Source organism: Crocodylus porosus, unplaced genomic scaffold (genome assembly GCF_001723895.1).
Source record: "Crocodylus porosus isolate Cpor-Errol unplaced genomic scaffold, CroPor_comp1, whole genome shotgun sequence".
Taxonomy (NCBI): Eukaryota; Metazoa; Chordata; order Crocodylia; family Crocodylidae; genus Crocodylus; species Crocodylus porosus.
Genome location: NW_017728942.1, coordinates 782,406 through 810,369, shown reverse-complemented (window position 1 = coordinate 810,369; position 27,964 = coordinate 782,406). Strand labels below are relative to the sequence as shown.

The following is a 27,964-nucleotide window of genomic DNA, read 5'->3' as shown; positions in this document are numbered from 1 at the left end:
TTAAATCTGGAGGGGATCTGAGACAGAAGTTTAGTAAACTGATCTAACCTAAATCGGTTAAGTCTGATACTACATCCATCCAGGTTGATGTTAAACTGGTTTCAGCCATTTTGGAAGTGATTTTATGTGCACTGAACTTCTGGTGTATTACAGATATGAACCAGTTTCTGATCACTTATACCAGTTTGTGTAATTTCTGTCCCTAGCCTTAGAGCACCAGACACAACCAAACCATAGGACAAGTTGAACTCCCTTTTTTAACCTCACTGTGGCAATGCAGTTTTAATTAGAACTGGAAGGCAAAGCCAGGTTTCCAAATCCAACTGACTAGGAGAGGAGCAAATACTGAGCTCGGGTGCCTGATGTAGGTCTTAAATGTGGAGATTTGCACTATACAGAATCTGCAGCCTCAGAAAAGGCCAAACTGGCAGCAATATAATTTGCTTCTTCATGGCTGAGTGAATGGTTTGCAGTTTACACCCTTATAGTGGCAGTGATGAGAGGCAGATCCATCACATTAAAATTCCAGGGGTAACCAATACGGATTTGCTAAGCAGCAGCCAGCATCCCACTGAAGCCCAGACTAGCAACTTAGTGCACTTTACACATCAGAAAATAGCAGGAAAAATGATTTATAAAGTAGCCCCATATCAGGCACGGTTTTAGTCCTGCTCTGATCTTGATGGTCTGTCTTGGGGGCTGATCACATCTGCTCTTTGCTGATGAGAAGGAACCAGATTCATCTGGTATTTTATGCGTAAGAATTCAAATGGACCATGCAATGCAGGACTCTTCATTTTTAAAGCAAGGTGCGTTATTTTCTCTCTGCAATGCAGTTGGATACCATCTGACCAGTGCTTTTAGCGTTCTCATTATTCTTTCCAAAGGTGACACTTGTTTATCTTACTGTTGCACCAGTGGGCTGTAAGTGAGGGTCAGGAGTCCAGTATATTAGGTGTAAAAATAGTCCTGGTCCCTGAGAGGTCTTTCCAAATGGGGCAGAGAGAAGAGAGGATGTGCAAAATGGTAAAATGTGTGAGTTTCTCCAGACTGGCAGTAGCTTCAGTTTGACTCATGCTAAATCAGAGAACACTTAGCCAGGCTGCCTCTTTCTTAAGTACCTGCAAAGTTCATACCTGCATGCACCTGAGGAAGGAGGATATTGGAAAGGCCCTTTCAAAGCCAGCTCTAGACACTGCATGTTTGTCAATGAGCTTTAATTCTTTTACCTGCAGTGATGCTAATTGAGGAGCTCCAGTGTCCTGGGCGACTGAAGAAAATCAAGAAATTGAAAGGGAAGCAGCTGAGTCGGCTCCAGCCACTTCCCCAGACCTTACAGCTACTCGGGATGCTGCAGTTAGATGACAATCACCGGGTCAGCAAGGCAGCCACATCCTGTCTTTCCCGGGCAGCAATGAACAAGAACTTCAGGGAAAAGGTACTAATTACATAGAGCCACTTCTTAGTTTCTCACCAGTAAGTAGCTGCAGTTCAATCAGCTGATCTCCCTGAGAGCAGCAGTGGCTTTGGGTGGAAAGGGAAGTGCACCTTTCTTGAATGCTCCTATCATTAGCTAGCCCAGGAAGTTCAGGCTGAGTTTCAGATCTCCACAGTTCTCTATTCTACCCTGCTTTGGGAATCAGCAGACATCTTTACCCCCACAAATACCACATTTCAGCAGTAGCAGAAGTGGCTGTGTCATTCAGTCTAATTCTGAAAGGAAGCAGTGCTGGATCACTGCCCATTTGGCATTCAGAACCTGAAGAGGCCTCTTTCATAGTGTAACCAAGTGCTCAATCTTATTTTCTAGGCTCTGCTTTTTTACACGGATGTTTTAGCCGAGTGTGATGTGAAACTACAGCAAGCTGCATGTCTGGCTCTCAAAAACCTCAGAGTAAGTGTGTGTGTTAACTGGTTTTTTATTGTATGGGGCTGTGTCCAGCAGCCTCAACCAAGTTTATCTTCCCCAGTGTTTTAGCCCAGAGGGATTATTCTTTAAATTCATCAAAACAAAACACAAAACCCCCCATCGCCTCAATTCCAAACTATTCTTGCTCTTCTCAAAAATAGCCAGCAGAGAGAGCAATGGTCATTCCACCCCACTAGAGCCATCTGCAGTGACACTTGGAGTACAATGGTAGACAAAATAAGTTGTCTTAATTTTGCTTCATTTGTTAGCAGGAGAATGTGGGCATGGGGAAAAAAATGATTGGTGGGTGAGTAAGAGATTTGTTTTGGCCTGTAGGAAGATACTAACAATGGAATCAAAGAATATCGTTAAGAGAGAAGCATAACACAGCTGCTGCTTTTAGGATGAATGCTTATCAATCATCCCAACTTGTTGGAGACTCTTTTGTTTAACAACAATTGGATGATCTTTTTTCACATTATTAGTAGAACCTTTCCTGAGCTGAGTGGAGTCAAGCTGTTCCAGGCGCCACAACTTGCGTAACCGGTTACATTCAAACTCTCAGCATTACTCTTAAGGCAGACCCAATGAGCTGTGAACTCCTCCTCTTGAGGAACAGCTGTTCCAGAGACACCTTGGACTCTCTGTATCCACAAAAAGATAATTTCAGTGATTCAATACTGGAATAACATGGCCGTGAACCATGGCCTGTCTCTTCAACCCTTCAATTGCCCAGACTAGGCAATGTCGAAGAATTCTGGCAATAGCAAACCTGTGGTGGGAGGGAAGGGGAGCATGTTCATATTAGGATTCAGATGGCAGTCGAACAGCTGGCACATGTCTGCATATTTGTTAGTCAATGGCCTGGTGTCTTAGTGGGAAGACTGTCTGTGAGAAATCGAGGCTGCTTATAAACAGCTATCACAGCCTTTTTTCTGCTGTCAAACAGGGCATCGAAAGCATTGAGCAGATTGCCAGTCTGTGTCAAGCTGAAACAGAGGAAGTGCGGAACGCTGCCAGGGAGACAACACTGTCATTTGGTAAAGGCTTCCTGCTGCTTTAAATATTGATGCCAAGGAGAGCGACAGACCAAAGCAGGGCTACAGTTTTATCAGTGTGTTGTGCTGTGCTCTACAAGAATGGTCAGGGCTAGGCAAGCAGGCTGAGAGGTTTCATGACATCCTGTATCAGTCCATTACAATATGCTTCATTCAGAGGAAGGCTCAAAGACATGTAAATAAGCAGGCCAGAAGCCAGTTGTAGGGGAAGATGCTGCAAGAAGCACCAGTGACTAAAAGATAGGAGGCAACAGAAACACAAATGAAGGGTGAAGCAAACAGCATCCCAGCATTGTTGCTAACACTCATGATAGTGAGAGTGATGCCAGCTCAAAAGGGGTTACCATGATATAGAATTGGGGTGACATGGGGGAAATAGCTGCCAATAAAGGCAAGGGTGTGCTCATTAATCTGTATTTCCCAAAGAGGGGCATAAAGCACCAATCCCAACCTATCACATCACTGAAGTTAGGCTGGGAAGGACTGGAGCGGGTTTGTGCAGTCTGTCATTAAGGGGAGGCAGAGCTGAAGTGTACTTGAAGTATGTAGCAACAAGAAAATTCCTAAGGGTTTGGGACAAAAGTGAATACATCTTAAATTTTCTTTCACATGTGGTGCACTTCTCACCACACCACACTTTATAGCTGCAGCTAGACAACTGCTCCAGCTAAGAACCATTTCATTAAGACCCTCAGCTACAAAGATTCCTCCTCCCCAAACAAGATTTGGGGTCTGCAAATACAAAACTCTCAAAGTGCTACCTTTGTAATTGGAACCTCAGTTTCAGAGGGCTTGCCCAGTCATTTGAAAGGTGCGTGTTGGGTGTCTACCTTGGTACTAGGTGTTGGATGAAATCCAGGCTATGAACCATCACACTGTAGACAGGTCCTAACAGGAAGCAAGCCTTGTGCAGATTTATCCTCCCCCTGATCGGTGTTTACCTTCACTTGTAGGTGAAAAAGGCCGACAAGCCTTTGAGAAAATGGACAAGATTTGCTGTGAGTTGAGGGACGCAGTATGCCAAGAAGCTGAAATTGAAATCACGGTATTTTAACGCTAGTGAACTAGGAATAAATGCCGACTTGGAGATACAAGCCAGATGTAGCTACCTGAAGACTTGCTTTTTCTGGTATATTTTCTTTTTACCAATGACTGGTTTACTTATGAAGTGATAGGTATGTGGCAGATCTCTCCCATTTGGGTGGCTAGGACCAGAAGCCAATGTAAAAAGCAGAATGTCATGCTTTGTTCCTGCACCCATGTCAATAGACAGAGCCAGGCTTTTAAAACTTACCCGGAGAAGTACATGAGGGACGATTAGGTGTTGAACGCAGATCTCAGTCTGCAAGTCACCTGTATAAACAAAAATTGAAGAAACTTCCCTACACAAAGCTAGAGGAACCAGCCCAGGGGAGAGTTAGTGACAGACTTGTATGGGTGAATCAGTTGTGGCATGAGTCAGTGTTCTTAATGTACACAATTGCCCACACTAAAAATAAATGCCCTCCCTGCTAGAGTATGACAGGTTAGAGACTGGTGAGGGGGAGGGCAAGCTAAGTGAAGCATAACGAGCAGCACACATGGTGCTTGCTGCCAGAGCAGTACTTATAAGTGGAGCTAAAGCTCAGTTTACAAGGTGTGTGACTTTTCAGTTGATGGCCAGGAGCTCCCAGTTGATGTCCAAGCCCAGCTCACTCTCAGGAAGGGAGAACTCTTTTGCAGGAGCACAGGCTGCTCTGACAACATTACAGAGCAAGGGTTAGATGCTTATTTCACAGCAAGCAAGTACAGCGCCATTCAGTTCAGTACAGCTATACAGGCTTCTACTAAATTGGCTTTAATCTAGTTTCCTTTTGGTCCGTGGACTCTTTCCTGCCTTAGGGGATGACTGCTATAGACAACATTGGGATATGGTCACTGATAATGAAATGGTATTAGAAGCTAGTTATAGCACTCAGTATTAGCAGAGGGAGCATGCATTGACATCAGCTGCCATGCACATTAGGAGGAGAATCCAGCTACATCATTTCAGGGCTGTTATGCAATTTCTGGTAAAAGTATGGAGTCCCAAAGCAAAGGGTTCATTGCTTTCAAAGCCATCATGAAAAAAAAGAAGAAAAAAAAAAAAATGGTTGCACTCAAATTAGGCCTCACCTGTTCCAAGCAGGAACTGTTTGAAATTTTTAAAAGTAAATTTGAGAACAGCACAAGCACTGAACAGATGAAAGTACTAGGGTTTTATGGCTCCAGTTTGTCAAAAATTTACAAATGCGCATATCCTTGTTTCAAAACCACATCTCTTAATGGTGCAGAACCGTGCTGTTGTATAAGGATAGCTCCTTGCACCAGCATCTAGAGTTAAATTTGTACATTTTATTCCTTTAATCTTAGGCCAAGAATTAAATAGGTACTCAATGGCCTTAATTCACATTTAGGCCCCTTAGGGAGAATGACTTCTGGTCTAATACTTGAAGTGTTTTGGCTTTTATGTATATATTATACAGTACTTTGTACTTTTCTATTCAGTATTTATTTCTCTGGTGGTTTACATACTGTTTTATAAAATGTTAATAAAAACATTTGAGGTAACAGTGCTTGTGTTTCTGCTAAGTCTGTGGACTTGGGTAACAGACCCTAACTGAAAGAAGCCTGGGTCAAATTCCTACCCCACCTCTTACAAGCTAAAAGATTGATGCTCTGGGAAATGACATCTCTAGGCAGCTTTGTTTAAATTCTAAAAGGTAAATCAATCCTACCTAATTATGAAGTCCATGGAAGAGCTGAAGCCATCTGAAGTTGCAATTTTTGTACTTGCCCTGATGGGATGAGAGTTATCTGAAGTTTGCCTGCAAACGTTGGCATTTAACCAACCTGCAGTTGGGACGATTTTTACAAAGTCTGTCTCGGTGTTTTACAGCTCTTTAATTTTGCCTATCTTATCACCTGTTGAGCTAGCCCAAGTACTTAAAAATCAGCTGAACTTTAAATCAATACAACTGTGAACAAACCCAGGAGGGGTGGGGGGCGGGGAAGAGAGATGCAGTATATTTTTAAACAGCTAGCTTGATCTGAAGGCAAGTTTTCTGTGATAATGGGAAAGGTGTAAAAGTTTTTCTGTTACTGTAGGAGGGGGGAGGGGAGGAAGAAAGAAAGAAAGAAAGAAAGAAAGAAACAAACAAACAAACAAACAAACAAACATCAGCCTGAGATGAAGTCCTGAGTGATAAGCCAAAGGAACTGGGTTTGTTACCAGCAACTGAGTTGAGAATCTGTATCTTTACAGTTACGGTAAAAGAGGAAGAGGCAAGACACACATGTACATTCTTTAAAAAAAGAATTTTATTGTTAACTAAAATGAGAACTGAAAACTTGTATGGGAAATTGAAAAACTGTACAATTTTACTGTATCCTGTTAAGGTCTTTGCAGAGGCTTACACAAAAAGACAAGATACCTGAAAGTGTATTATACCAAAACATGTAGCTTTTCTTCTTTTTTTTTGTTCTGTTTTTTATTTTTCTTAAAAAAAGTTTATTCTATGGCAATCTGTAAAAAAGAAAGACCTGATGAGTAAATATTTGCTTAAGGCATATAGCAGAGCAGCTCACTAACTTTCTAACAAGTTTAACATGGATATTTGTCCATTTTTCCAAGAACAGGTTAACCAATACACCCACTTTGAAATGCTACTGTATATACACACCCAAACTACTACATACATATACAGGACATCAAAAACAAAATGCTTACAGTTTAGCATTATAAGCCTTATACACACCTCACAGGGCTTACAGGGCACTCCACTGTATGTTCCCACTCCAGTACAAGTCCTCTCGACTTGAAACAGGTGAAAGGCAAGCAGCAAAGTTAGCCGGCAGGAAGGGACGTATTAGCTAGAGCTGCTTTTTCTCTCTGTAGAGAGAAGTCTGTTTTCCTTTATGGAAAAGGTTGCAAGTACAGTACAATCAAGTTACCGTGGATCCTAAGGAGGGACGCTATGCTTGCTCATTAGCTCCCAGTTTAAAAGGTTTCCCCAAATGGGGGAGGAAATAGCTACTCAGTCACGTTCTGCTTATGGGTCACCAATTATGTACTTCAGGAGTTTTGCTTTGTTTCCAGAGATCATGGAAAAGTGGCCTGGCAGAAAGCACTCAAATCTCACCATCACCGATGACCCTTCCAGACTCAGGGTTTCCCTCAAGAGCAAATCTGAAGGCAGCACAGTAAGTCATATTCCCAAAGTGTTGAAATATCTGTTGCCAAAAAGTGACTAGAGGTGAGGTGTGAATATGGCTTGCTACACACTTTGGAATGTTTGTACTATACTTACTCAGCTGAAATGAACTATGCTAAACAACTGGGTTACACTGAGTACGTAGAAATCCCATAGAAAGTCATGCCAAATATTAGGCGAGTACAAAGTTATCTGATAAATACCTAATCAATCTATCGCTGAATGAAGACACCTTCAGCAACACCCTTTGAACCACAGTCACTTAATGATCAGATCATGCAAATATACTTTGGGCACATCAGTAAGCAGAAATATAAGTTCTTTCACCTTTCAAGCACATAGTATTTAAATGGGGACGCTAGAAGACTTTACATGCATTCTAATACAAAGGGGGTACAAATGGTGCCTTAATATTCTACCAGGTGATGGAAAGAATAATGGGGACAAAGCAATCACATACTGTATCTTAAATACACAGATGATCCATTATTATATATTATACCATTTTCTATACTCATATTTTTCATGTTTCCAATATTACTAAATAAATCGACTGCTTACAATAGTCCTCCTTTCAAGTACTGGTCTGACCAACAGTCTCACAGGTAAATGTTAAATTTCCCAGTACTACCTGAGGATTTATTATTGAACTTTTGAGAAGCCCTTGATGCAAGCTTGACATTAAAAAAACCCCAAAACCCAAACCAAATAAAAATACCCCCCCCCCCCCCATTTAGAACAGGAGTGGGCCAAATGCAGCCCCCCCCAATGTCCACACCTTGTTCATTTAAGGAAAGAACTGGTGCGACAGACAGCCTTGCAAAAATAAATATGGAGTGAAGACTGTTACACATGTTACTCCATAAAGGGATTTTCACTGAGAACTGTGAATAAGTGCTATACCTCTAGAAGGCATGTAAAAAAAAGTTGTAATTGATAACACTGTTGCAGAGCAGTCCTCATTGATTAGTTATAACCACTACACCGTAGGTAGTGAATTTGCTCCTAATCCCTGCCCCATGAGCAAAGTTTTAAATTTTTGTTGTTGCTGTTCTCATGTAGTAATTTGGTACTCATGAAAGGAAGAGACTGACAGCACTGACCGAGCAGGTTTAGTGCAATGCGAGCTTCCAGTCACAGCTCTGCTTCTGCACCCCCCTCTTCCCCTAAATCTTGACTGGCAAACCCTCTACACTATTCAAACCCTGGGCTTCTCTGGAGTAGGAGCTACCAGTCGAGCCAAACTGTCAATCACTTTTGGTGGGGTACAGTACGAATGGGGACAAAGCCACCAGTCTCTCCACTCACTGGACTCTAGCTAAACTAACTCCCCCATCCTGCCACCTCCGCAGAGCTGCAAGACTTATGCTGTATGTCGGGGTGCAGAGGTGAAAGTACACAACTTCAAGCCAACGCTAAAGCCAATACTGAAATCTTTGCTTTTAAAAAAAAGCCACACACAAATGCTTGCATCATAAGCCAACTGGTACATTCAGACCAACACATTTGCTGTTGATCCTAAGGAAGCTGCCGTGGCATTGACTGCTCTGGATTTATTGAAATACTCTCTCAGCCATTGCTCATGTCACCCTTGAGGCACCACGTCCTCCCTCTCTCGCTGGTGCACAAGGCGCACTACTTGCCAAGCAGATTTAGAGTGAAACTCCATTTTACATTCTAAATGGTGAGGTTTAAAAACTAGTCCTTTGAAATGCCAACTGAACAGCTGCTGGATGCTGGTGGACATGGCTTGATTGAATTTCCTTTCCTGGTCCTCTCCCTCCCTGCCTCTTCCCCAAACCCAGAACATAAAAGGTAGAAACAACTTTACAGAAGATGGTACAATGTGAACAGGCAAATGTGCAAGTCAAGTGCAACAAAAGAATTGAGGGGAGTTAAAGTTATTATTATTATTTTTCTTTAAAAATAAGTCTGACATGTTGGGATACCCTGAGCAAATGCAGAAGCCTGTGTTTATCAACACATGTAAAACAAGAAGCTATTTAAAGAACAGTTATGCCAAGATGAAAGAGATCAATACCACAGGCACTGCCCACGACTCAGTCTTTAATAGATGAAGCAAGTCAAAAGAGAGCCCTCCCCCTTCCAAAAAAGTTTACATTCTTCAGACATGTGGGTTTTGTTTTTCCTTTTTTGGGAACTCGGTAATAATATAAATCACATATTTGGTTACAACACTTGGAGAGTACAAGCAAGTTTCACTTGTGCCTAGTTTTTTTTCCTAAAACAACACAAAGAAAAAAAAAAGAACTGGCTTTTAAAAAAAGGCTAAAAACAACAATGTGTTGTAATTCTATTATTCCATTTTTAAAAAAAAAAAAAGAAAGAAAAAACACGACTATTTGGCATTTTCTCTGCTTACTCCTGAAGATTAAGGCCCTGAGATTAGAGTATTCTGTTCTTGGGACCACAGGGCTAAATGAAACCCTAGTGCATCAATTCTCTTTAAGCCCTAGCCAAAGTTCCAGCCTTTCAAACTAAGTTCTATTTCCATCGAGACAAGGCTCAGATGCCTCAATTAGCGCTTTCAGATAGAAGCGGATTACAAGCCAGTCAAAATGGTGGTGTTCACACACTCAATCCTGCTGGCACATCCATCAGTGAAACCATACCCGGTAGCAGAGGTAAGCTCCTGCTGTGAGGACAGTGAACATGCAGATATTCATTAGAAAGGGCTTCCAAGTTGTCATCATGTTCTCATCCTCCTCTTCTATGTTTTCCAAATTCATCGGCTCTTCGTTGCGACTTGAGAGAGAGAGGTGGTCACCAACAGTTCTCCTCCGAAGTTCAGTGTCTTGACTAGTGCTGAGGGATGAAATAAAGACACTGAGTATGGGATTCAAGGGAGAAGGTGGGTTGACGCTGCCCCATTCATTTAGACCGCCCCCCCCCATAGAAACTTAGACCTCCTGGTGAAAAGTGCTGTGTAAGAATTGATGTTCAAAATGTGTCGTTAAAAAAGGACAAATACAGGCTTTCAATTATACATTGCATTTGACATCAACTGGCAACAACCAGAGTAGTAAATAAATTGGACCTGATCCCTGATGGATCTAACCCATCCTGTTCAGGGTTTCTGCTCCAAGCCCAGGAGCAGGATTACCTGAGGCGTGGAAGTGAGCATGCTCAGAACTCTTCTGTGCAAGGGGAAGGGGAGGAACAATCGTGGGCTAAAGGCATAAAATGGCACCAAGAGGCTCCACCTGCTACCAGTGCAATTATCAGAGCAGCAATCGCAGTCCTGTGGACATCAAACTGAAGTTGAGGGAACCTTGCAAAGTCAAAATTGCTTGGTACAGCTTTAAATTTGGTCTCCTTTTCCACATGCATTAAAATCAATTACATCATCATTACCTACTATTTTTTCCTACAACTTTAATTTTTTTGCATATAGGAAGGTACACAACCTCAAGTTTTTTTAAAAAATTAATATCATTATGAACATGAATATCATTGTGTGGCATTTGGAGACCTGAGTGTTACAATCCAAGTAGTCTGAGCACATTCAATTTTTCAAAGGCTAATCTTAGCCATATTTGGCCAGATTTTTGCAAGGAGGACAAAAAGGGATGCAGTCCTGGCCAAATATCAACCTGTAGTCCAAAGCAGAGGTGTCCAATCTGTGTGCACTGTTGGCAAGACATTCTCCCCCCACTCCAGTTTCAGTCTCAGATATGGCTGAATCAGTGTGGTTGAAGCTTTCTAAAAAGGGTTCCAGGTCACATGTCTGTCTGTTGGAGGCCAAATTTCCAGAGCAACAGTTAAAGTTTGGCAAAGTTGCAACTGAAAAGAAGACCGACTCAGAATAGCAGCTTTTAACTGCCTTGATAAGCAGTGCAAGCAGCCTCATCTATAATAGTGCAGGAGACCAGTGATAACCAGAACAAAAGACTGATCTTGAGGTGAAAGTCCTGGATGGGGGTCTCCGGCTGCAAGTCTTAGCCTTTTCTAGATTTTGTATAATCCAAACAAGTCACTCTCTGCATCTCAGTTCCCCATCTGCAAAATGCTGTCAACATATCCTTTGTCCTGTACACCAAGGTTCAAATGTAAGAGCCATCTCTGGGTGTGATGAGCTTATCTACACAGAACTGGGCAAAGAGTTTAAGTGATTTATTTACCGAAAAACAGTTCCAGAGAACTGATGAGAAGGCAAAAGCAACTGGGTGGATTTATTCTCCTGTTTCAGCTGTGGGCTCAGTAAAGGGCACTGAAATCTGGATCTTCCATATCCCAGGGGAGTGTCTTAATCCTGGACCTACGAGACTGCTGGGCAGAGAGGGACAGCAGCACCCCCTCCTCATGAATGTGCCTGGGCATTCCTGACTCTAGCTTCCATCCCAAAACTTTTTTCTCCATAGAAAAAGTGCCTGGAGACAGAACATTATTTAACCCACATTGAGTGATTTTTTGATTTGCCAAAGAAGCCATAAAAATACTCTTCTTTCAGCCTGACTCAATTAAATACCCCATCCCCCAACTTCTCAGTTCAATCAAACTGAAGTCAATTATTTGCCTGGCTCCGGACTGCTGAAACCAAGGGGGCCTGACCAAAGTTGAGGCTTCTAGTCATGACTGCAATATTTAAGAGTATGCATGTGTAGGGGGGGAAGATAAGGGACAGGTGTAGTTAGAGCCAACTGACAGAAAAACTACTAAAATCTCTTCCAACTTTGTGGCTGGAAACTAGAGGCTGGTATTTCCAGCACTGCCTTGGCAGCTTTGAGATGTCTAGGAACTGATCCTTTATCTCCACTGCTTAAAACAGGAACCTTGGACTTACCCCTTGACTATGGCCACTTGCAGCAACCCCCGATCCCTTAGTCCCCGACTGGGTTTTCTGACTACCCTGGACAAGACCGACAGGGGCATGTTACTATTCAGTCCACTAAAGACCAAGGACCATTCATTCCAGCAGATTCTAGTCTTATCATGCAAGATGTTTCTACGTTGTAGTATGAAACAGCAGTGACATCTAGTGGCTAAGCACACGAGCACCTCTGGGTTCTCTACCCTTATGATTTCTTTGTTACACTCTCCATTTTTGCAAGTTTATAAAGTCTGAACATTTTAGTCTGGGATGAAAGGCAGAATCATAGGGTTGGACAAGCTCTGGGGGAAATCACTCATTTCATCCCTCTGTACAAATGCAAACATGCCGTTCCTGAGCCAGCCTAGGAAGAGGCTTACCAGCCTCCTCTTGAAAACCTCCAATGAAGGAGGTTCTGCAGCTTCCCTATAGATAGCCTGTTCCTGACAGGAAGAACGGTAAGATGATAGAAGTATTTTTGAAGGAAGTCCAATCTAAATCTGCTCTGCTGAAGAAGTTTAAGCCCATTGCTTTGTGCCCTGCCCTCTGCAGCAGAGAACAATTGTTCTCCCTCTTCTTTACAGCAGCCTCCTTTTCTTCACACTAAACTTGCCTAGTTTCCTCCATCTTTCTTTTCTATTCACCTCTGAAGCCTCCTCAGTTTCTCCAACATCCTTCTTCAAATGTAGGGCCCAGAATGGCACACAACACCCCAGCTGACCTAGCCAGAGCTGAGCCAGTGGTACTATCACTTCCTGTGTTTCATGCTCTACATCTTTTAAAGGCAGCCCCAAACTACATTTGCTTTTTCCACAATAGCATCAGAATAAATTCTCTTCCAGAGATTCCCAGTCATTGGATCAAATAAAACTGATCTGACATATAGCAAAAAACAAAAGTTCCCCAGCATGAAAAACTCAGGAAGGCAAGACAAAGACTGAGTTCATCCATCTGTTAAAGGTGAAGTGGTGATTACATATTTTGGAAAACTTTTGAGAAGTAGCTCCCATGCTGTGGGCATTATGATTATGACCAAGCTGTAGAAAGTAGCAAAATGTTTCAAATTTCACTCTCTCAAAAAGAAGTTTACCTAACAAACAGGTAGTCTAGCTACAGAAGTCTAACATTACATTTCACGTGGCTTAAACAAACATCTTAAAATTGCAAGACATTTGCAAGATGTGTTTAGACTACTAGATTCTTCCACTCCTTTGCGTTTGAGATTAGCTGGTTTGGCTTTTATAGCTACAGAGCTGACAACACCCCTAGCTTGCGGGAAAGCTCCTCTAACCATCCCAGCACTTACTTCCACAAGAGGCTGAACTATTTTGTCATTGTGCCCCTCATCTTTCATCTCATTCTAGCAAGAGAAATCAGGTGGGTCCTGCTGTCTTTTTTCTTTCTACCAAAGGTCCACATGCTGTTTTGGGTGAGAGAGAGAAAGCACATTGTAGACTTATTTTATAAAGCGTCTTGTTATATTGCAGTATCAAGGTTCTCTCAAAAGACGTTTACCTAGAACACATGGGTGGTACAAGTGGCGACTTTCTGCATATTCTACATCTGGAAATCTACCATTCAGGTTTTTCAAAACAGATGAAAAAAAGTGCAAGCCAAACCACTAAACTGACTTACCTGTCTGTGTCTGGCTTTACAGATGAGCAAGCTCTGCCATCAGGAACCAGCTCTTCTACAGTGCTGGTCATACATCTGACCTCTTCCTCTACCACCTGATGCTTAGGGAAGAACTCGGTGTGTTCATGCATCCTTCCATTGTGCATCTCTGAGGTTCGCTTCGGGGGCCTGGGCGGTGGAGGAGTATGTTCTGGTGGTGGATCCAGGTCTTCATTGGAGAGTTCTTTCCACTGTTCCTTCATAGGAAAAGTGGCTTATTAATCTTTGCTGTATTAGGTCCTTCTATGGAAGTTATTGTCATTGACACGAATGTGTCAGAGGTCTTCTACACTGGTCATTATTTTACTTTCAGTATCACTGTACAGATGTACTCAAAAAGCCACACAAAAAAACAGCCCAAGCCCAAACCACATGCAGTGCGCCCGAGAGCCTGGCCACACATATGGGAGACATTAGCTGTAAAAGCTAGCCATTTTAATTTGGCACTTTACCCATGTGAAACTCTTAAAACAGCACAGAGTGGGATTCATGTTACTGGAGTTTTGCTTACAAATAACAAAAAACTTGTATGCTTTAAAGCACTCAAATACTGGAACTATAGCAGGTTAGAAAACTGCTCTCCAGCCACAATGGATGATGTTACAAGACAACAGCACGAGGCTAACATGGCGAGGCCAATGTTCTAGCTCCTTCTCAGACACAGCTAATTTTCCATTGAACAGCACCTATTCTGAATTGTCTGCACCAACCTGAACACACCAGTGCAGGTAAAGACTGTATCCAAGCCAGAAGAACAATGCTACATTGAAGACTTTAATTGTATGATGGTCATAAGGACAGTACTGACCAGTTCAGCTTTGAGTTGTACAAAATGCTTAGGTTTTAGATCTAATTCAACTATGTAAGAATTGATTATGAAAACATAGGACTCACCTGCACTGAAGCATCTCCCATAATGAATTTTGCTCCTTCAATAACAGCTAAGTAAGAGAAACGGAGTTGATCTGCTGTCTGTATGAGCCCCATTCTATACTTTCTCATTTCTAACAAAACCTGCTTAATGTCCACAGAAGAAGGATCTTTCCTCTTGTCCATCTAAAAGGAAAAGATTTGAAACTTGCTTTACTAATACTCACCCTAGCCAGTTTCAAACACAGCAACTCTTTTGTAAACTGGATTTCAAAAAAGTGTCCCCTGATTAAAGAAATAGTAACAAAAGACTAGCATGTCTTATGTGCCTTCAGCCTTGTTCCAAAAGGCTTGGGGATGCAAGGAATGTGTGGGATGTCCAAGGCTTTGTCCTTGCTGCTAAATAAAGAGTTTTAAAATCTACAAGGAAACCAATACACAGAAGGCCAGGTACAGAGATTACGCTTTTACTGGAATAAAAGTGATTGAAAACCAGCCTATACCTGAAACGGACTAGTTTTGTGTGCCAAACTTGTGTTCTATACTCACAGACTGGTTTAAAAGTGGCAGAACCTGGTCTAAGATTTGTGCCCCCGTGTGATCTGTTCGCTATCAAATTTAAACTACACCACTTCCAGAAAACCATGTGCCTTGGATTGATTCTACCTCAGATTTTTTGAATGTGTGTGTACCTAGCCAAAAGGTAAAGACTCTGGAAAACAGGACTGCTCTGGTTTTATGGAGGTCAGCGTGCTACTTCTAGTCCCATAGTTAACTGTCAAGTTTACCCCCAGGTAAAACTAATATTTCATCTTTACTGTACCCTTGTCGCAGGATAGCTCAGTGTTGTTCCCTCAGCAATAAACATACTCTCTCTTGGCAGCAAAGACAAGGCCCAATTTTTTCAGGTCACTAATCTGAACCTGTGACTTTTTTCCTTCACTCTCACAATGGAAATAAAATAGTATGTAAGTTATAAAAATGAGAATGAGACATGTCTAGGAACAATGCACAAAGCAAACAGCATTGCAAAAAGAGAAATGTTATGGCTCATTCTCACAAACAGCAAATACACCACTCTCAGAAAACTGAGACAGAAAATGCCTCTTTATCTTCGTTTGAAGGAAGTGATTCTTACCAAAAGAAGACATGTATCAACCAAACAAAAAGTTCCTGATCTCCCAATTCCTGCACTACAGTGCACCACAACAGGTCCATGCTCCAGGCTGAGCGATCCAGACTCTCTCACTTTGAACAGGAAATTAAGGAATGAGGCAGGAGACTCTGGAACGCCAAAGTCAGGCCATGTTGTATAATGAAAGTGCAGAATTTCTCTCGTTTCTTGTGTCTGTAAAAGACAACAATGCCAGGCTATGAGACTCTCTAAAGAAAAAATTCAAAAAGTTGATTTAAAGCACAGCTGCTACCTGCAACACACTAATCAGGAGAAGATTATCACTCATCACCTACTCACGTTCCTAGTAAGGAACACATGTTTAACAAGGCAGTCTACATTTGCTTGCTTTTAAATAAAACTTCCACATTGGTAAAGTGTTTCCACGCAGTTCAACATTAGCTGGGGGGGGGCGGGGGCGGGCCAGGAATGGCATCATAAACATATTCTATGATTCCTGGGGAAGCTTATGGCAATGACTTCCTCTTTAAATCTTACCTTAAAAACCGTTCACTTCAAATTTTATGATGGATTAAATCCTATAGCTCTCTCTTGCTCCATTACAGCAAGCTTCCAGTCCCCATTCATAAGGTAGTTAGCAGGAATTCTTGCTGGCTGCTTTTCAATTGCAATCCTTTCCTTTAATTCAATCTATTTTCCTATGAAATCTTCCCAGTCTGCATTTAAGAGTGGCTGTACCCAATTTTAAAGCACTAGATACCTATAAAGCATCATGAATGACTCTATATTCTTGTGCTGGTCTTCTAAAAATATCCAGATTTTTTTAATGTTTTGTACAGAGTCTAGTACCAAATTCTAGATGTGGTACTAGACTCTGGTGTAGCATGAATTAAGATAGTGTTGAGTTTTTTTAGTCTCATGAATAATTAAATACATCAATTTGTTGAAATTTCATTTCCCCAACACTGAAATTATATGCTGGACCAAAAAAAAAAAAAAGTGTTCCCTGCTTGCACAGGTGTGAGCAGGGAACACTCAAATCTAGAGCAGAGTTCACCAGCATTCAGGAACCAGAGGACAGAACACACGGAGAACCACCCTAGAGCCTCGCAGGTGCATACCCCTTGCAACCTCTTAGTGCACAAGACCTGTACAAGTTGGAGCAGCAAATGAAGCTCAGTGAAGAGGAACAAGGAGGCTGCTGTTTGGCTGGTAAAGCGTCCTGTACTTACTGTAAGGTTTTCTAATTCTAGCTGTCGTACTGTGTAATATGATTTTATATCTTCAGAGATCAAAGTTAACTTCAAGTTTGTGTCTTCAAAAAGCATTTCTTTCTCTTCTTTTTGTGGCCAGTATTGTGCGCATTTTACCTAAAACAGCAAGTAAAAGACTGTTGAGCAGAAGTCCCCACGATCAATGTTCAAGGTTAGAAACAGGAATGTGAAACAGAACAGAAATGTTTCCAAAAAACATGCAGTACTGAGAAGGGCTAGTTCTCACAGGAAAGAACCTCATTTCCAACACATTCTGGACCTGCTCCCTCAGCTCAGCTTTCAATTTTTGGCCCCCTGTTGTGTCCTGGGAGTTTCCCAGGTACAATGACTGATGAGTTCTTCCTCTTCTCGGGTAGGGCTAATGGGAAGGGAGTACCTCAGTATTTATTTGGCCCTGGATCAAGCTATTACCCAGAATTATCTCAAAAAAATAAATAAAATCAGGATTTTAAGCCAGCAGCACTTGCAAGTAATGGGGATGGAAAGTGTAATTGGACTAAACATCAAGGGATGAGATTTGCACAGGGAAATGTGTTAAAAAAAATCTAAAAAAAAATATATTTATCTAACAACTGCATGAAAGCTTATTCATGGAATCCATAATGCTCTACATAAAGGGTTTTCAAGCTTTTTTAATAAGTGTAACCCTTCTCTCGAAGTTCCAGCTCAGGTACCCCTTTGTATTTTAAGGGGAGGGGGCAAATAGAAGCCCCTGCAGTGACGGAGGGAGTGGGGCTTCACAGCTGGGGCACAGTGTGGGATGGAGCTGCAAGTGGCTCATCTGGGGGACATGGGGAAGGGGTGGTAGCTCCTGCTGGTGCATGTACCCTGGGAGGGCATGGGGGTGTGCTCCTGGATCTGTGCACAGGGGGAGGGAGTGGGGCTGGGACTGGGGCAGGGGCTGCCCAGCTGGGGTTTGGCACAGGACTGAGCCATGCAGCGGGCAGCTACATGCATCCCCTGGAGGGCATGGGGGTGTGTGCCCCCGGATCTACGTTGGGGAGGTGGGTTGCCACTGCAGGCTGGGGCCAGAGCTGAACTGTTTCTGGCGGTGGCTGGGCCACGCTGCAGTTGGGGCAAGCAGCAGCAGCGCTGGAAAGAGGTCATTGGGGGTGGAGGGTTGGTGGGGGGCGGCTACAGCAAATCCTGGAGTGGCTGCAGCCCCCCTGTAGCTCCCTCCATCGCTCACCCCGAGCACAGCTCAGCCTGGCTCAGCCCAGCACCTGCCGGGAAGAACCCAGCTCAGCTCCTGCCAGCAGTGGCATCCTGCCCTGCCCCGCACAGATCGGGGGCACATGCCCCGTCCTCCTGGATGAGCCGTGGTTCTGCCCCGGCTCCTGCCGCTGTGTAGCCCCGGATCTGTGTGAGGCGGAGTGGGGTGGGCTGGGCTGGGCTGCACTGCAGCTGTGGCCAGCACGGGGCTGTTCCTACTGGAACAGGCTGGGCCAGGCTGTGCTGGTGACAGGTGGCAGCAGCACTGAAAAGAGGGCTATGAGGGGAGGGAACTATAGCAAATTGAGGGTGGCCCCCCCTGTAGGCCCCTCCCAATGCTGCCACCACCCACCCAGAGTCCAGCCCCCACTGAGAAGCGCTTGGCACAGGCCTGGCCCCAGACTGCAGCGGCATCCCACCCTGCCCCATGCAGACCCTGGGGCACCACCCCCCCCATGCTGTCCCGGGGTGCATGCAGCAGTGGGAGCCGCCCTCTGTGCAGCTCAGTCTGGTGCTCTGCCCCAGCTGGGCAGCCCCTGCCCTGGCCTCACTCCCTCCCCTCATGGCTGGGGCCTCAATTGGCCCCCTCCCCTGGCTCCTTCCCTCACAACTTACTTACCAACCAGACCCAGCTGCTGTCCTGGCCACCTGTGTGCTGTGCTGCAGCTATGTGCATGCACACAGCATTTATTGGCCACATTAGGTCTGAGTACCACCCCGAGGATCTTTTTTAAGTACTCCTAGGGGTACATGTAGCCCTGGTTGACAGCTCTACATCTACTATGTTAAATTTACCCCCCCCCCCCCAAAAAAAAGACTACTGTATTCAGTTTACTATCACAAAAATAAAGATAACTATGAGATCATTGTGATTACATATGGCATAGCTTAAAAGTTAACATTTTAATCCATCTAAAAACAGTTTCTGCACACATTCCTATTACTTAATTTCTGATTGTACATAGTAATTTTCTCAGTAATAATTTTCTAGGAAACCAAAGTTCTGTAGAAATCGTATTTACATGTTAGAAGCTTAAATGAGTCAGTCAAGTACACAACTAGCGTGTTTTTAGCTCAGCAGAAAAGGGGAATGAAACTACAGGATCTTGTTTAGCAATAAATACAAGAAAGCCCGCAACCATGTTTATTAGGACCAATGCGTGTCTATGGATGTTATGAAAGTTGACAACTGCACTGCTGCTTCTCAGGATCAGACACAGCTCCTCTGAAGCAGGATTATGAGCTGTGCTCACTCCAAACCCATGCTTGCAGAGGAATGGGTTGCTGCGTGCAGCTAATATGCCTTGTATACATAAATAAAACCACCTTCCCTTGAAAACAGAACACTGAGAAGAAAGGGAAGCTAACTGAAGTTTGTGTTGATCAAGAATAAGTTATATCATGAAAAGGTAAAGTGTTGGAGAACCGTCCCATCCATAACAGGACGTGTGACAGAAAAGGGATTTTAACCTAAGAAAAGTTGCTGACTTTTTTTTTTTAATTACTAAAACAGACACCATTTTTATTCACAGACCCTGAAAGAATCTCACATTTTTTGTCAGGTTTATAGATATACTTTCATTGCTTCCAACTCTTGATCAATCCTGAGCAAGAGGATACAGTTTAAGGTAACAAGAAACATTATATAACAACATTTATAAGTGTAATCCTCTACAATTTCTGCATTAAAGCCTTCAAGGGGACAGTTAGTTTTATACTTAATGTCTGCACCAAACAGCTCTGCAAAGATTTAGCCCAGTCCTACTGCAACCTCCAGCCCCTTTTCCTCCCCACTGCTCTTTGTTGAGAGCATTCACAATCAGTCAAGGGATCTTGATAATTCTTCACTTTTTGATCAAAATTACTGGCAATGGAGAGAAGGAGAAAGCGCAAGAGTGGTTGGAAAGAGCAGCATGATTAAAAACAGTGACTATATATTACTTTTCAAGGTATGTTTTACTAGTTTTACATTACTGAAGCAAAAGAAAGATGAAAATCAATTAAAAAAGAGCTAATCAGAACCCAGCTCATTGCACATGGGTGTTCAAGGCACTTGGGAATTCCTGCTTGGACATGCATCATAACCTACTTTCCACCTCTGAAGTACAAAGGAAGGTGACAACATGCAGCTTCATCAGATTTTGGTTGTTTCTGTATCCAACCTATTCAAAATGTAGTCCAAAAAAAAAAATCACCAAGCACAAGTATGATCACAGGACGGAGCTTCTGGCAAGAGGCACAGCTACGGCAGGGAGACATGGTCATCAAGGGGAATTTAAGAATATAGGGAAAGAGAAAAAAATGGCAGTATGCTATCCATTAAAAAAAAGTTGTGGACAGTGATACTGGTCTGCTTTGTAAACGGATCAGAAGTGCTCTACAAGGCAGTATTAAGCACCTCCCTTGCATCATTCTGGCAGCAAAAAAGGAACCTTTGAAGGGTACAGAGTGCATCTACAACTATATTAATAGCTGTAGAAGTCCCTTGATTATGCCAGTAGAAAGGGCCTAATTGCGAGTGAGAATCAGGGACAAAGCCCCATCCACTGGCAATGAGGAACTGCAGCCATGTGTCTAGATTACCAGGGTTCATTCAGGAGTGAAACCACATTTGTTTAGGGTATAGGTGATCATACCAGTTTCAGTCCTTAGCTCAGCTCAGGTCATAAGAAATCAGGACCTCCTATTCCAAACTTGGCAACTCTCTCACTTCCAAGTTAATCAACATCTGTTGGCAGGTATCTATCTAACTTCTGAAACCTAGTCACATGTTGTTGGATAAAGTTCTATACATGCCACAGGCACCAACTTATTTTTGCCAACAGAGGACGTGCCCCCCGCCACCCCCACATTATGTGGGGAACAGGGTGGGTATGTGGGGAAAGGTGGGTATGGGCACAGGCTACATGGGGGGGGGGGGCAAAAAAAGGCACAGGCGATGTGGTAGGAGTTGGGGAACACATCCTCCCCGAGTTTTCTGCACCCACAGCAAACCATGGGGTGCAGACCAGCTACAGGCAAGATCCACCTCTGCAGCTGGGAAGGGGGGGGGGACAGGACCTGGCACAGGAGAGAGCACCAAGGCAAGGTAAGCCTACCCAGGAGCAGCAGGGGCACAACTCCATGGCCACCGTGCCTCACCTTGGTGGCCATGGAAGTGTAGTATTCCCACCTGTGCCAGGTCCCGCCTGCTGGGCTGTGAAGGCAGTTTCTGCCTGGAGGTGGATGCAGATCTTGTGGGGAGGCACATGCCCTCCTACTACGTTGCCCTGGCCCTGCCTCTGCCCCACTGCCTGTGGGTTCCCCTCCCCCACTTCCATAGACTTACCTGGAAGGAACTGCTCTCCACCACTGCTTGGCTGCCATGTGCATGTGCACATGCAGATTCACATGGCTCCCCCTGCCTCTGATGGCCCTCCCCATTCCCCCCACCCCCAAGAAGCTCCTTGCAGGCTGGAAGTCTCCGTTAAAGGAGAAAATCCACACTTTTCTGCAGTGAATGGAAAACTCGGATCTCTGGCCTCAATCATTGTTCCTAAGAAACACGACATGTTTTTCCTCAAGTTTGGGTTTTGACAAGTCTTCCCAAGGTGGGGGGCAGGGCCCTCGGGCCCCCCACATACTCTGTCCCTATGATACATACATTAACCCCTCCCATGACATCATACTTGTTTTTAAGTACGTATATACATGATAAAAGCCCACACCTCTGCCTATACCCAAAAGAACTCTAAGTACTTACTGATCCCTTTTCCATCACTCTGTTCAGCATGACAACACCACGGCTTTTCTGTTCCCAAACCATCTCCCAAAAGTGACCACAAGTATTTGGCAGAGGACCCTGCAAGAAAGAAATCTTCAGATGTAAGCACCATTTTCTGCAGAAAGTTCTAAGCACTGCCCCAGTAAAGATTACCTCATTGCATTGCCTAACACAATGACAACAAGCGACTTCTCATTTTAAGAATGTGAAATGCAACTGAATAGGCTTTAAGTTTCATCTTCTCACAAGCTTCAACTGTGGTAAATCTGGTTCCCACATAAAACAGGAAGAGAGAAAAGTGGTTGCATTTGCAAGAAGAGAATTGGGAGAGAAAGAGTGCCGAGAGAACTTCTTCAGGAAAGATGGACTAAGACTAGTGGGGAAATAATCCTGCTCAAAACACTTGCTTAAGCTCCATTGACCAGGCAAGTGTTTACAGAATTGGGCTGGGTAGATGTGCATGTGAAGAACTTGCTAGTAACAGCTCTTGAAAGTTACTGCCTGAAGTCTAGTGTAAGAGTCATTCAAAAGAATAGATTGATAATTCTGGATTGCTGGAAGGCTACACAAAAGTTACTTCCTGAATACTACTCTATGGACAGTCAAAAGGGAAGTCCCTCTTCTGTAGAGCTCAAAGCTTTCTATACAAACAGCATCTTCTCTTGTGGTTAATATGGCCCTCCATCCCAAAACTAATGGATCTATGCAGTATGGATCACATGAAAACACTGCCATGCACAGACCCCAGATTTCCTTGATAACCTAGACTAGCAATCATGCAGCTCTGATTTCCAGCACACCTCACACAGCTCAAAGAAATGAATGCAACTTGAGTCTTGGAAAGAATGGCAAGGGTTGACAATGATATTTTGTCCATTTGACTGCATTATGGTTTAGACAACTATTCTACTAATAATTCTGTCTTATGATCTTCATAACCTTGAGTAATAAAATGGAATTGAGCAATGTATTTTCTTTCCCTAGGGGCACACAGGGTACAGAAGATCCCAGTTAACTAGAAGTTCTCTAAAATTTCTTGGCCCGCTTCTTCCTTCCTGTTTCCAGAAAATAAACATTAATCTGTGGGGCAGAACTCTTGACTTGCTAAGAAAGTAACACCCGTTTCAGTTCATCTTTATTTAGTTAAAACAGGAGAAAGAAAAAAAAAAAAAATGTATATACACACTTGTTATCCCAAAGAAAATGAAACATAAGTTTAATTATATAAACAACATTAAAAGCAAACAATATCTGGCACAATTACTAACTTAGATTAGGATGTTATGGTAAACAGACATATTTAAATTTTTTACATAATTAGCTATGGAAGTTAGAGAAAGAAAATCTAAATATTTGTGTTATAGTTATTTATTTTTTAAACTTCCTCCCCTCCCGTTTTGGAGGTCTTAAATGAAATGTGTAAGAGAAGCAGCCCAGTCTGACCTCAAGAAAGTAAAAAGCAGGGAGGAATCTAAACTCCACATTGGAGAAGCAGTGTGGGGAGCAAACTATAAAAACTTAAAATCTCAGTCAGCTGCTTCAGTATGGTAGAGCTCCTCACCCTCTGAAAGCTTTAGGAAGCTTATTTCACCAGAGGCGTGTGCACTGCTTTTTGAGGACTGAACATTTTGGAGTCCTTAAAACATGACTATATTTTATAACTATGGGTATACATCTGACAAAAAGAAAATCCTTTGTATATTTTTTATTTATACAATGTCAGTCCTATTTAACTTAATACAATCATACCCTGCTTAAGATCAGTTATGTTTACCCTCCCAAATAGATTTCCAAATCCTTGGTATTCAGACTTGCATTTCTTTTGGTGCGTGTAAAGCTGTCTTTGTGGGTGGAATTCATCCCTGTACGGGCAGCCAGCATTTCCACTAGGATTCGAGGAGGCTGCGAGGTGCACAGGCCTAAGGGCTAGTTCTCTGCACAGGGTGAATTTCATCCATCTGCATAATTCCATACGGTCCCAACGTGCACAGCAGTATTTAGCAGACCAGCTGCTTCAACTAAATTGGGAACTCAGATGGTATAACATGGATGCAGTCTTGAACAAACTACTACGTACTCCCTCAACTATAAGTTCTGGAGGGAGGACTGAAGATGGATTGCACTACTGGCAGGAAGTCCCTCAATATACTGTTCATTAACCTGTAAACTATCATGTCATTAGTGAAGTGTGCATTTAAAGAGAGAATAAGAATCTAGTTGTTTATGTGCAATGTGGTTTCACACATTACAAAAACAAGATTATAATTAAAAACAGAATGGGTACATGCAGTGGCTTAATATTTCTTGTAAAAACTTAACTTGCATGCTCCTTTGCAGAGTACCTGAATATGCTAACTACATAACCTTAATGCCAGGCACTTTAGTTTAATAGAATAAAAGCGAGATTTGACTTGTTTTTAAAAATGTTTGCTTTAAAACATTTTAAAGCAAAAGTGATTTTCCCACAATAGGCAGGGCCATCCTGGCGTGGGGATGAATCGGGGCGACTGCCCCAGGCCCTAGAGAGCTGGGCTAGCTTCACATCTGGCTGCTTGCTTGCCCCTACTCCTGCCGCATCCAGGCCCTGCACAGGCTGATTTGCCCCAGGTCCTGCACCCTGCCACAGTAGCCTCTGACTACAGGTGTACCTAATAAGATCCATGTACAATATAAACTGGGCCTCCCTAGAGCCAAAAAGTAACCTCTGGGGATGCTCGTTTGAGAAAGAACAAAGATTTTATTGGTTTTAAAGCCCCTTCCCCACTTCAATTACCTGGGTAAGGATGTAGCTCCTTTGGGCCTCTTCCATTTTTATCAAACTGGCGTTGATATAATCATTGTCACCTTGGTGTAGTTTAATTCGACTGTGATCAACTGTAGTACAAGGAGAAAACACTAGTTAATGCCAGCCTAAATAAACACAAATTAGGATCTATTTCATCAAATAATAGGAACAAAATGTTAAGACTTTCTAAAGAGAAATGAAATAGTAATGGAGTATTGCTCTGAAAAGTTCTTTCATGTACTCAATTTTTTCTCACCTCAACTGTACTCAACACCTACTGCAGAGATCAAAAGAAAAGTACTACAACAGGGCTCGTGCCGCTCTTCAGTACAAAAGGCTGCAATACTTAAGGAACCTTCGTGGATAAGAATTTCCATATTTTTAGGGGAAAAAAACCCAATTCCCTCTGAAGGGGAAACCAATTAATGTTACTAAGAAAAATAAAAGCTTAAAACTGATCAGTAAGCAAAGCTGTGTGCAACAGTAGTTTCCAGTGAATGTTCAGGAAGGCTCAACTGCTTTAGTTGCTGATATAATGATATGCATTTTCCAGTATGTGAGAATATGGACCCATCACGAACACCATCACTTCAGAAACTGAAGCCTCCTTCAACTGAAAGGCCAACTTCTCTGGTTGCATTTTCCCTTTGCACACAGAGAAACATTCCATGCTAACTGGTAGCACATTATAGAAAAATACATATACACACAGCAATGGAGAGGACACTCAAGCAGCAGCAAATCTGTACTATCCTCAGTCTTCATTATTCCAAGGATTTGACAGTAAGACCACTAGCTTCCTGTGAAGCCTTCTACTCATGAATACTGTAATTATTCCGTATTGCTGCAGTGTAATCGCATGACAGACTGCACGAAAATACAGTATTAACATAGCTAATGTTATTAGAGATGTTATAATGACAAGATTTCAGTCTCGGATATGCATCCTCTATTAAAAAAAGAAAAGAAAATGGGAACATCCATCTAAATGCCTTTTATGTAGAAAAGCAATTCTATAAGGTTAGCAGTCTGTTTTGAATAATTGAGAAGAAAGGATTACTTACAGGGGCTGACATCTCTGTACCTGTTTCGGGTTTTGTTTTTGGGATGTTTGGCCACTTTACATGGAAAGTCACTGGCTTCATGCCTGATATCCTGCAACAAAGGAAATCAAGTATTTGAACATGACAGCAGTTTGCAAAAAAAAGCTTGCTCTTCAGATGGGGAAGAGTTGCATGTGAAGTTTTTTCTCTTCCTACTTGACACCTTAATAGGCTCAAGGGTTTTGAAGAAAGTAAATGAAGAATGTTTCTTAGAGATGACAGATACCAACCGATTACCGGATGTGTCAGTATGCCAGCAGATTTACTTAAATAGTAATGCACAATCTCTGTTAAGTGTAAGGGCATTTGACATATACCAGAGTCTCTACTCCAGACACTTCACCTGATGTTCAGATGTACAACATTATATAAACATTTCCACGATTTCCCTCTCAACTCCACATTAAAAACAGAATTTATTAAGAAAGTCAGAAGTGGCTCTGTCCTTTAGTATGCTGTCCATAACCAATTCATATGCATGAGACAAAACCCCCCAAACCAAGCCACTGTCCTCTTTGAACAGTAAATACAAACTTACAGAAATCAGAACTTGCACGTGGTATATATGCAAGTGTACAACCCTCAGGATGGTTGGTACCAGGAACTTTAGGAGGTGAAAACATGGTTATAGATTTACTGAAGCAATGAATGAAAACTGCAGGATACCCAGTCAAAGCAGATAGAGGGGAATTTGAATACAGTTAGGATTAATTTAAAGGCAATCCAAAGAAATTAAGCAAGACATGAGGTTAAATTCACTCCTCCCCAACAGGGTTGAGTCAGCTATAATGATTTATGTCATTAAGTGAGGCTGAATTTGATGCTGAGCAACATATAAGCTCACATTAAATTCTTCTGTCTTTCTATATAGTCACAGTAGAGATTTAGGGCTAGCCTCTTAGCTGGTTTGAATTGGTGGAGCTCTCAGACTGCAGTAAAACTACACTAGTTGAGGATTTGGACCTGAGCACATACTTGTATCTGCAGAAGAAAGGGATGCAGGGAATACGGAGAAGTACTAACCCACAAGAACATTTCTGTTTGAAGTGGTTTACCAAGCATAGGCATTTGATTCTTCTACTTATTTCTGCTTCATACATAGATGTTGCATATGTTGAGTGATGATTTCTATTTTACATGTACTTACTCTAAGTTAGTACCATATTCTGAAATAGCTCCTTGCTGAACTAGGCCCTGACATCAGCTGCTAGTCTTTTTATAACACAACACATGGTCTCCGCTGATGGCGGAGAATGCGGTCTCATCTTCAGCAGCCTAACATCTTTGGAACATGAAGTCCCTGGAAAGGCAGCCTCAAACATATCATTGCTCATGAATTGGTCACCTTTGTATTTTAGCACACCCACAAGACTGGGATAGTACAAACAGACAAAATAGGACATGACAAAAGGGTTTTAGACCTTTTTGTAAGCTTTTACTCATGTTCTTAACAGAGCCTGCCTAATTCTTTTTATGCACAAAGAAACCCATTCAGTGTCCACACACCCTTCAAGATTTTTGCTTTTGACATCGGATTGGACCGTGTTATTGGAAAGCCATAAAGAATCCCATGACAGTCTCAGCCTCTTTCTAAGATGTCCTTAGAAAATTCTAGCGAGGCAACAGAGAAGTAAAGGAATTCTGATGCCCAATGTAAGGAGTGCAGGCACTCCTCAGGACCCCATGGCTGAAAGCATCAAGAAGGCAAGGTATTTAGTACAAGTCAAAAACCAACTGCCTGTCTGCTTGGGGTAGACCAATACTTTGGTATCCAAAGACTCGAATTTTAGAAATATTCAGATGGCTAAAGCTACCAATAGGTGCATAGTGGTCCTCCCTCCCAAGAAAACCTATGCACTGCATTGTCTTCACTTTCTTTGAATTCCAAACCTGTGTCAAAACCCAGAGGGGTTGGGGGTGGTGCAGGTGCTAAGGCGCATCGTTGACAATCTACAGGTTGCAAGTGTGATGCCACAGCAGGAGCACTTATGGCATGGCCTGTCAGATTCAATGAATCTGCCGATTCTGCTACATACCTTGTCACAAAGACACAAAAAAGGAGAGGAAGTCAAAACCCAAGGCACTTCTGCAACTGGTTTCAATGAATCAACATTTGTC

The 27,964-nt window shown here is 42.7% G+C and overlaps 2 protein-coding genes across 5 annotated transcripts in view; one reads left to right on the top strand and one right to left on the bottom strand.

Moving 5' to 3' along the window:
* Positions 1 to 5,556, top strand: part of FAM65C (family with sequence similarity 65 member C) — a 72,850-nt gene extending 67,294 nt beyond the window's left edge. For all 3 annotated transcript variants that reach the window (XM_019548117.1, XM_019548116.1, XM_019548119.1), the window contains 4 exons: positions 1,236 to 1,438; positions 1,811 to 1,894; positions 2,859 to 2,949; positions 3,921 to 5,556. In XM_019548117.1, the coding sequence (XP_019403662.1) occupies positions 1,236 to 1,438; positions 1,811 to 1,894; positions 2,859 to 2,949; positions 3,921 to 4,021 (479 nt within the window). In that variant the 3' untranslated portion in view covers positions 4,022 to 5,556. The remainder of the gene's footprint in view (positions 1 to 1,235; positions 1,439 to 1,810; positions 1,895 to 2,858; positions 2,950 to 3,920) is intronic.
* A 2,679-nt stretch (positions 5,557 to 8,235) lies between these two features.
* The window catches only part of PTPN1 (protein tyrosine phosphatase, non-receptor type 1), a 56,414-nt gene continuing 36,685 nt past the window's right edge, over positions 8,236 to 27,964 (bottom strand). The window contains exons 2-10 of one of the 2 annotated variants that reach the window (XM_019548121.1): positions 25,808 to 25,898; positions 24,732 to 24,832; positions 21,938 to 22,036; positions 16,942 to 17,079; positions 15,713 to 15,922; positions 14,599 to 14,760; positions 13,666 to 13,901; positions 13,337 to 13,450; positions 9,935 to 10,025 (exon numbers count right to left, since the gene is read on the bottom strand). In XM_019548121.1, coding sequence (XP_019403666.1) covers positions 13,381 to 13,450; positions 13,666 to 13,901; positions 14,599 to 14,760; positions 15,713 to 15,922; positions 16,942 to 17,079; positions 21,938 to 22,036; positions 24,732 to 24,832; positions 25,808 to 25,898 — 1,107 coding nt within the window. In that variant the 3' untranslated portion in view covers positions 9,935 to 10,025; positions 13,337 to 13,380. Of the gene's footprint in view, positions 10,026 to 13,336; positions 13,451 to 13,665; positions 13,902 to 14,598; positions 14,761 to 15,712; positions 15,923 to 16,941; positions 17,080 to 21,937; positions 22,037 to 24,731; positions 24,833 to 25,807; positions 25,899 to 27,964 lie in introns of both variants that reach the window. The other variant, XM_019548120.1, reaches the window with a different exon arrangement.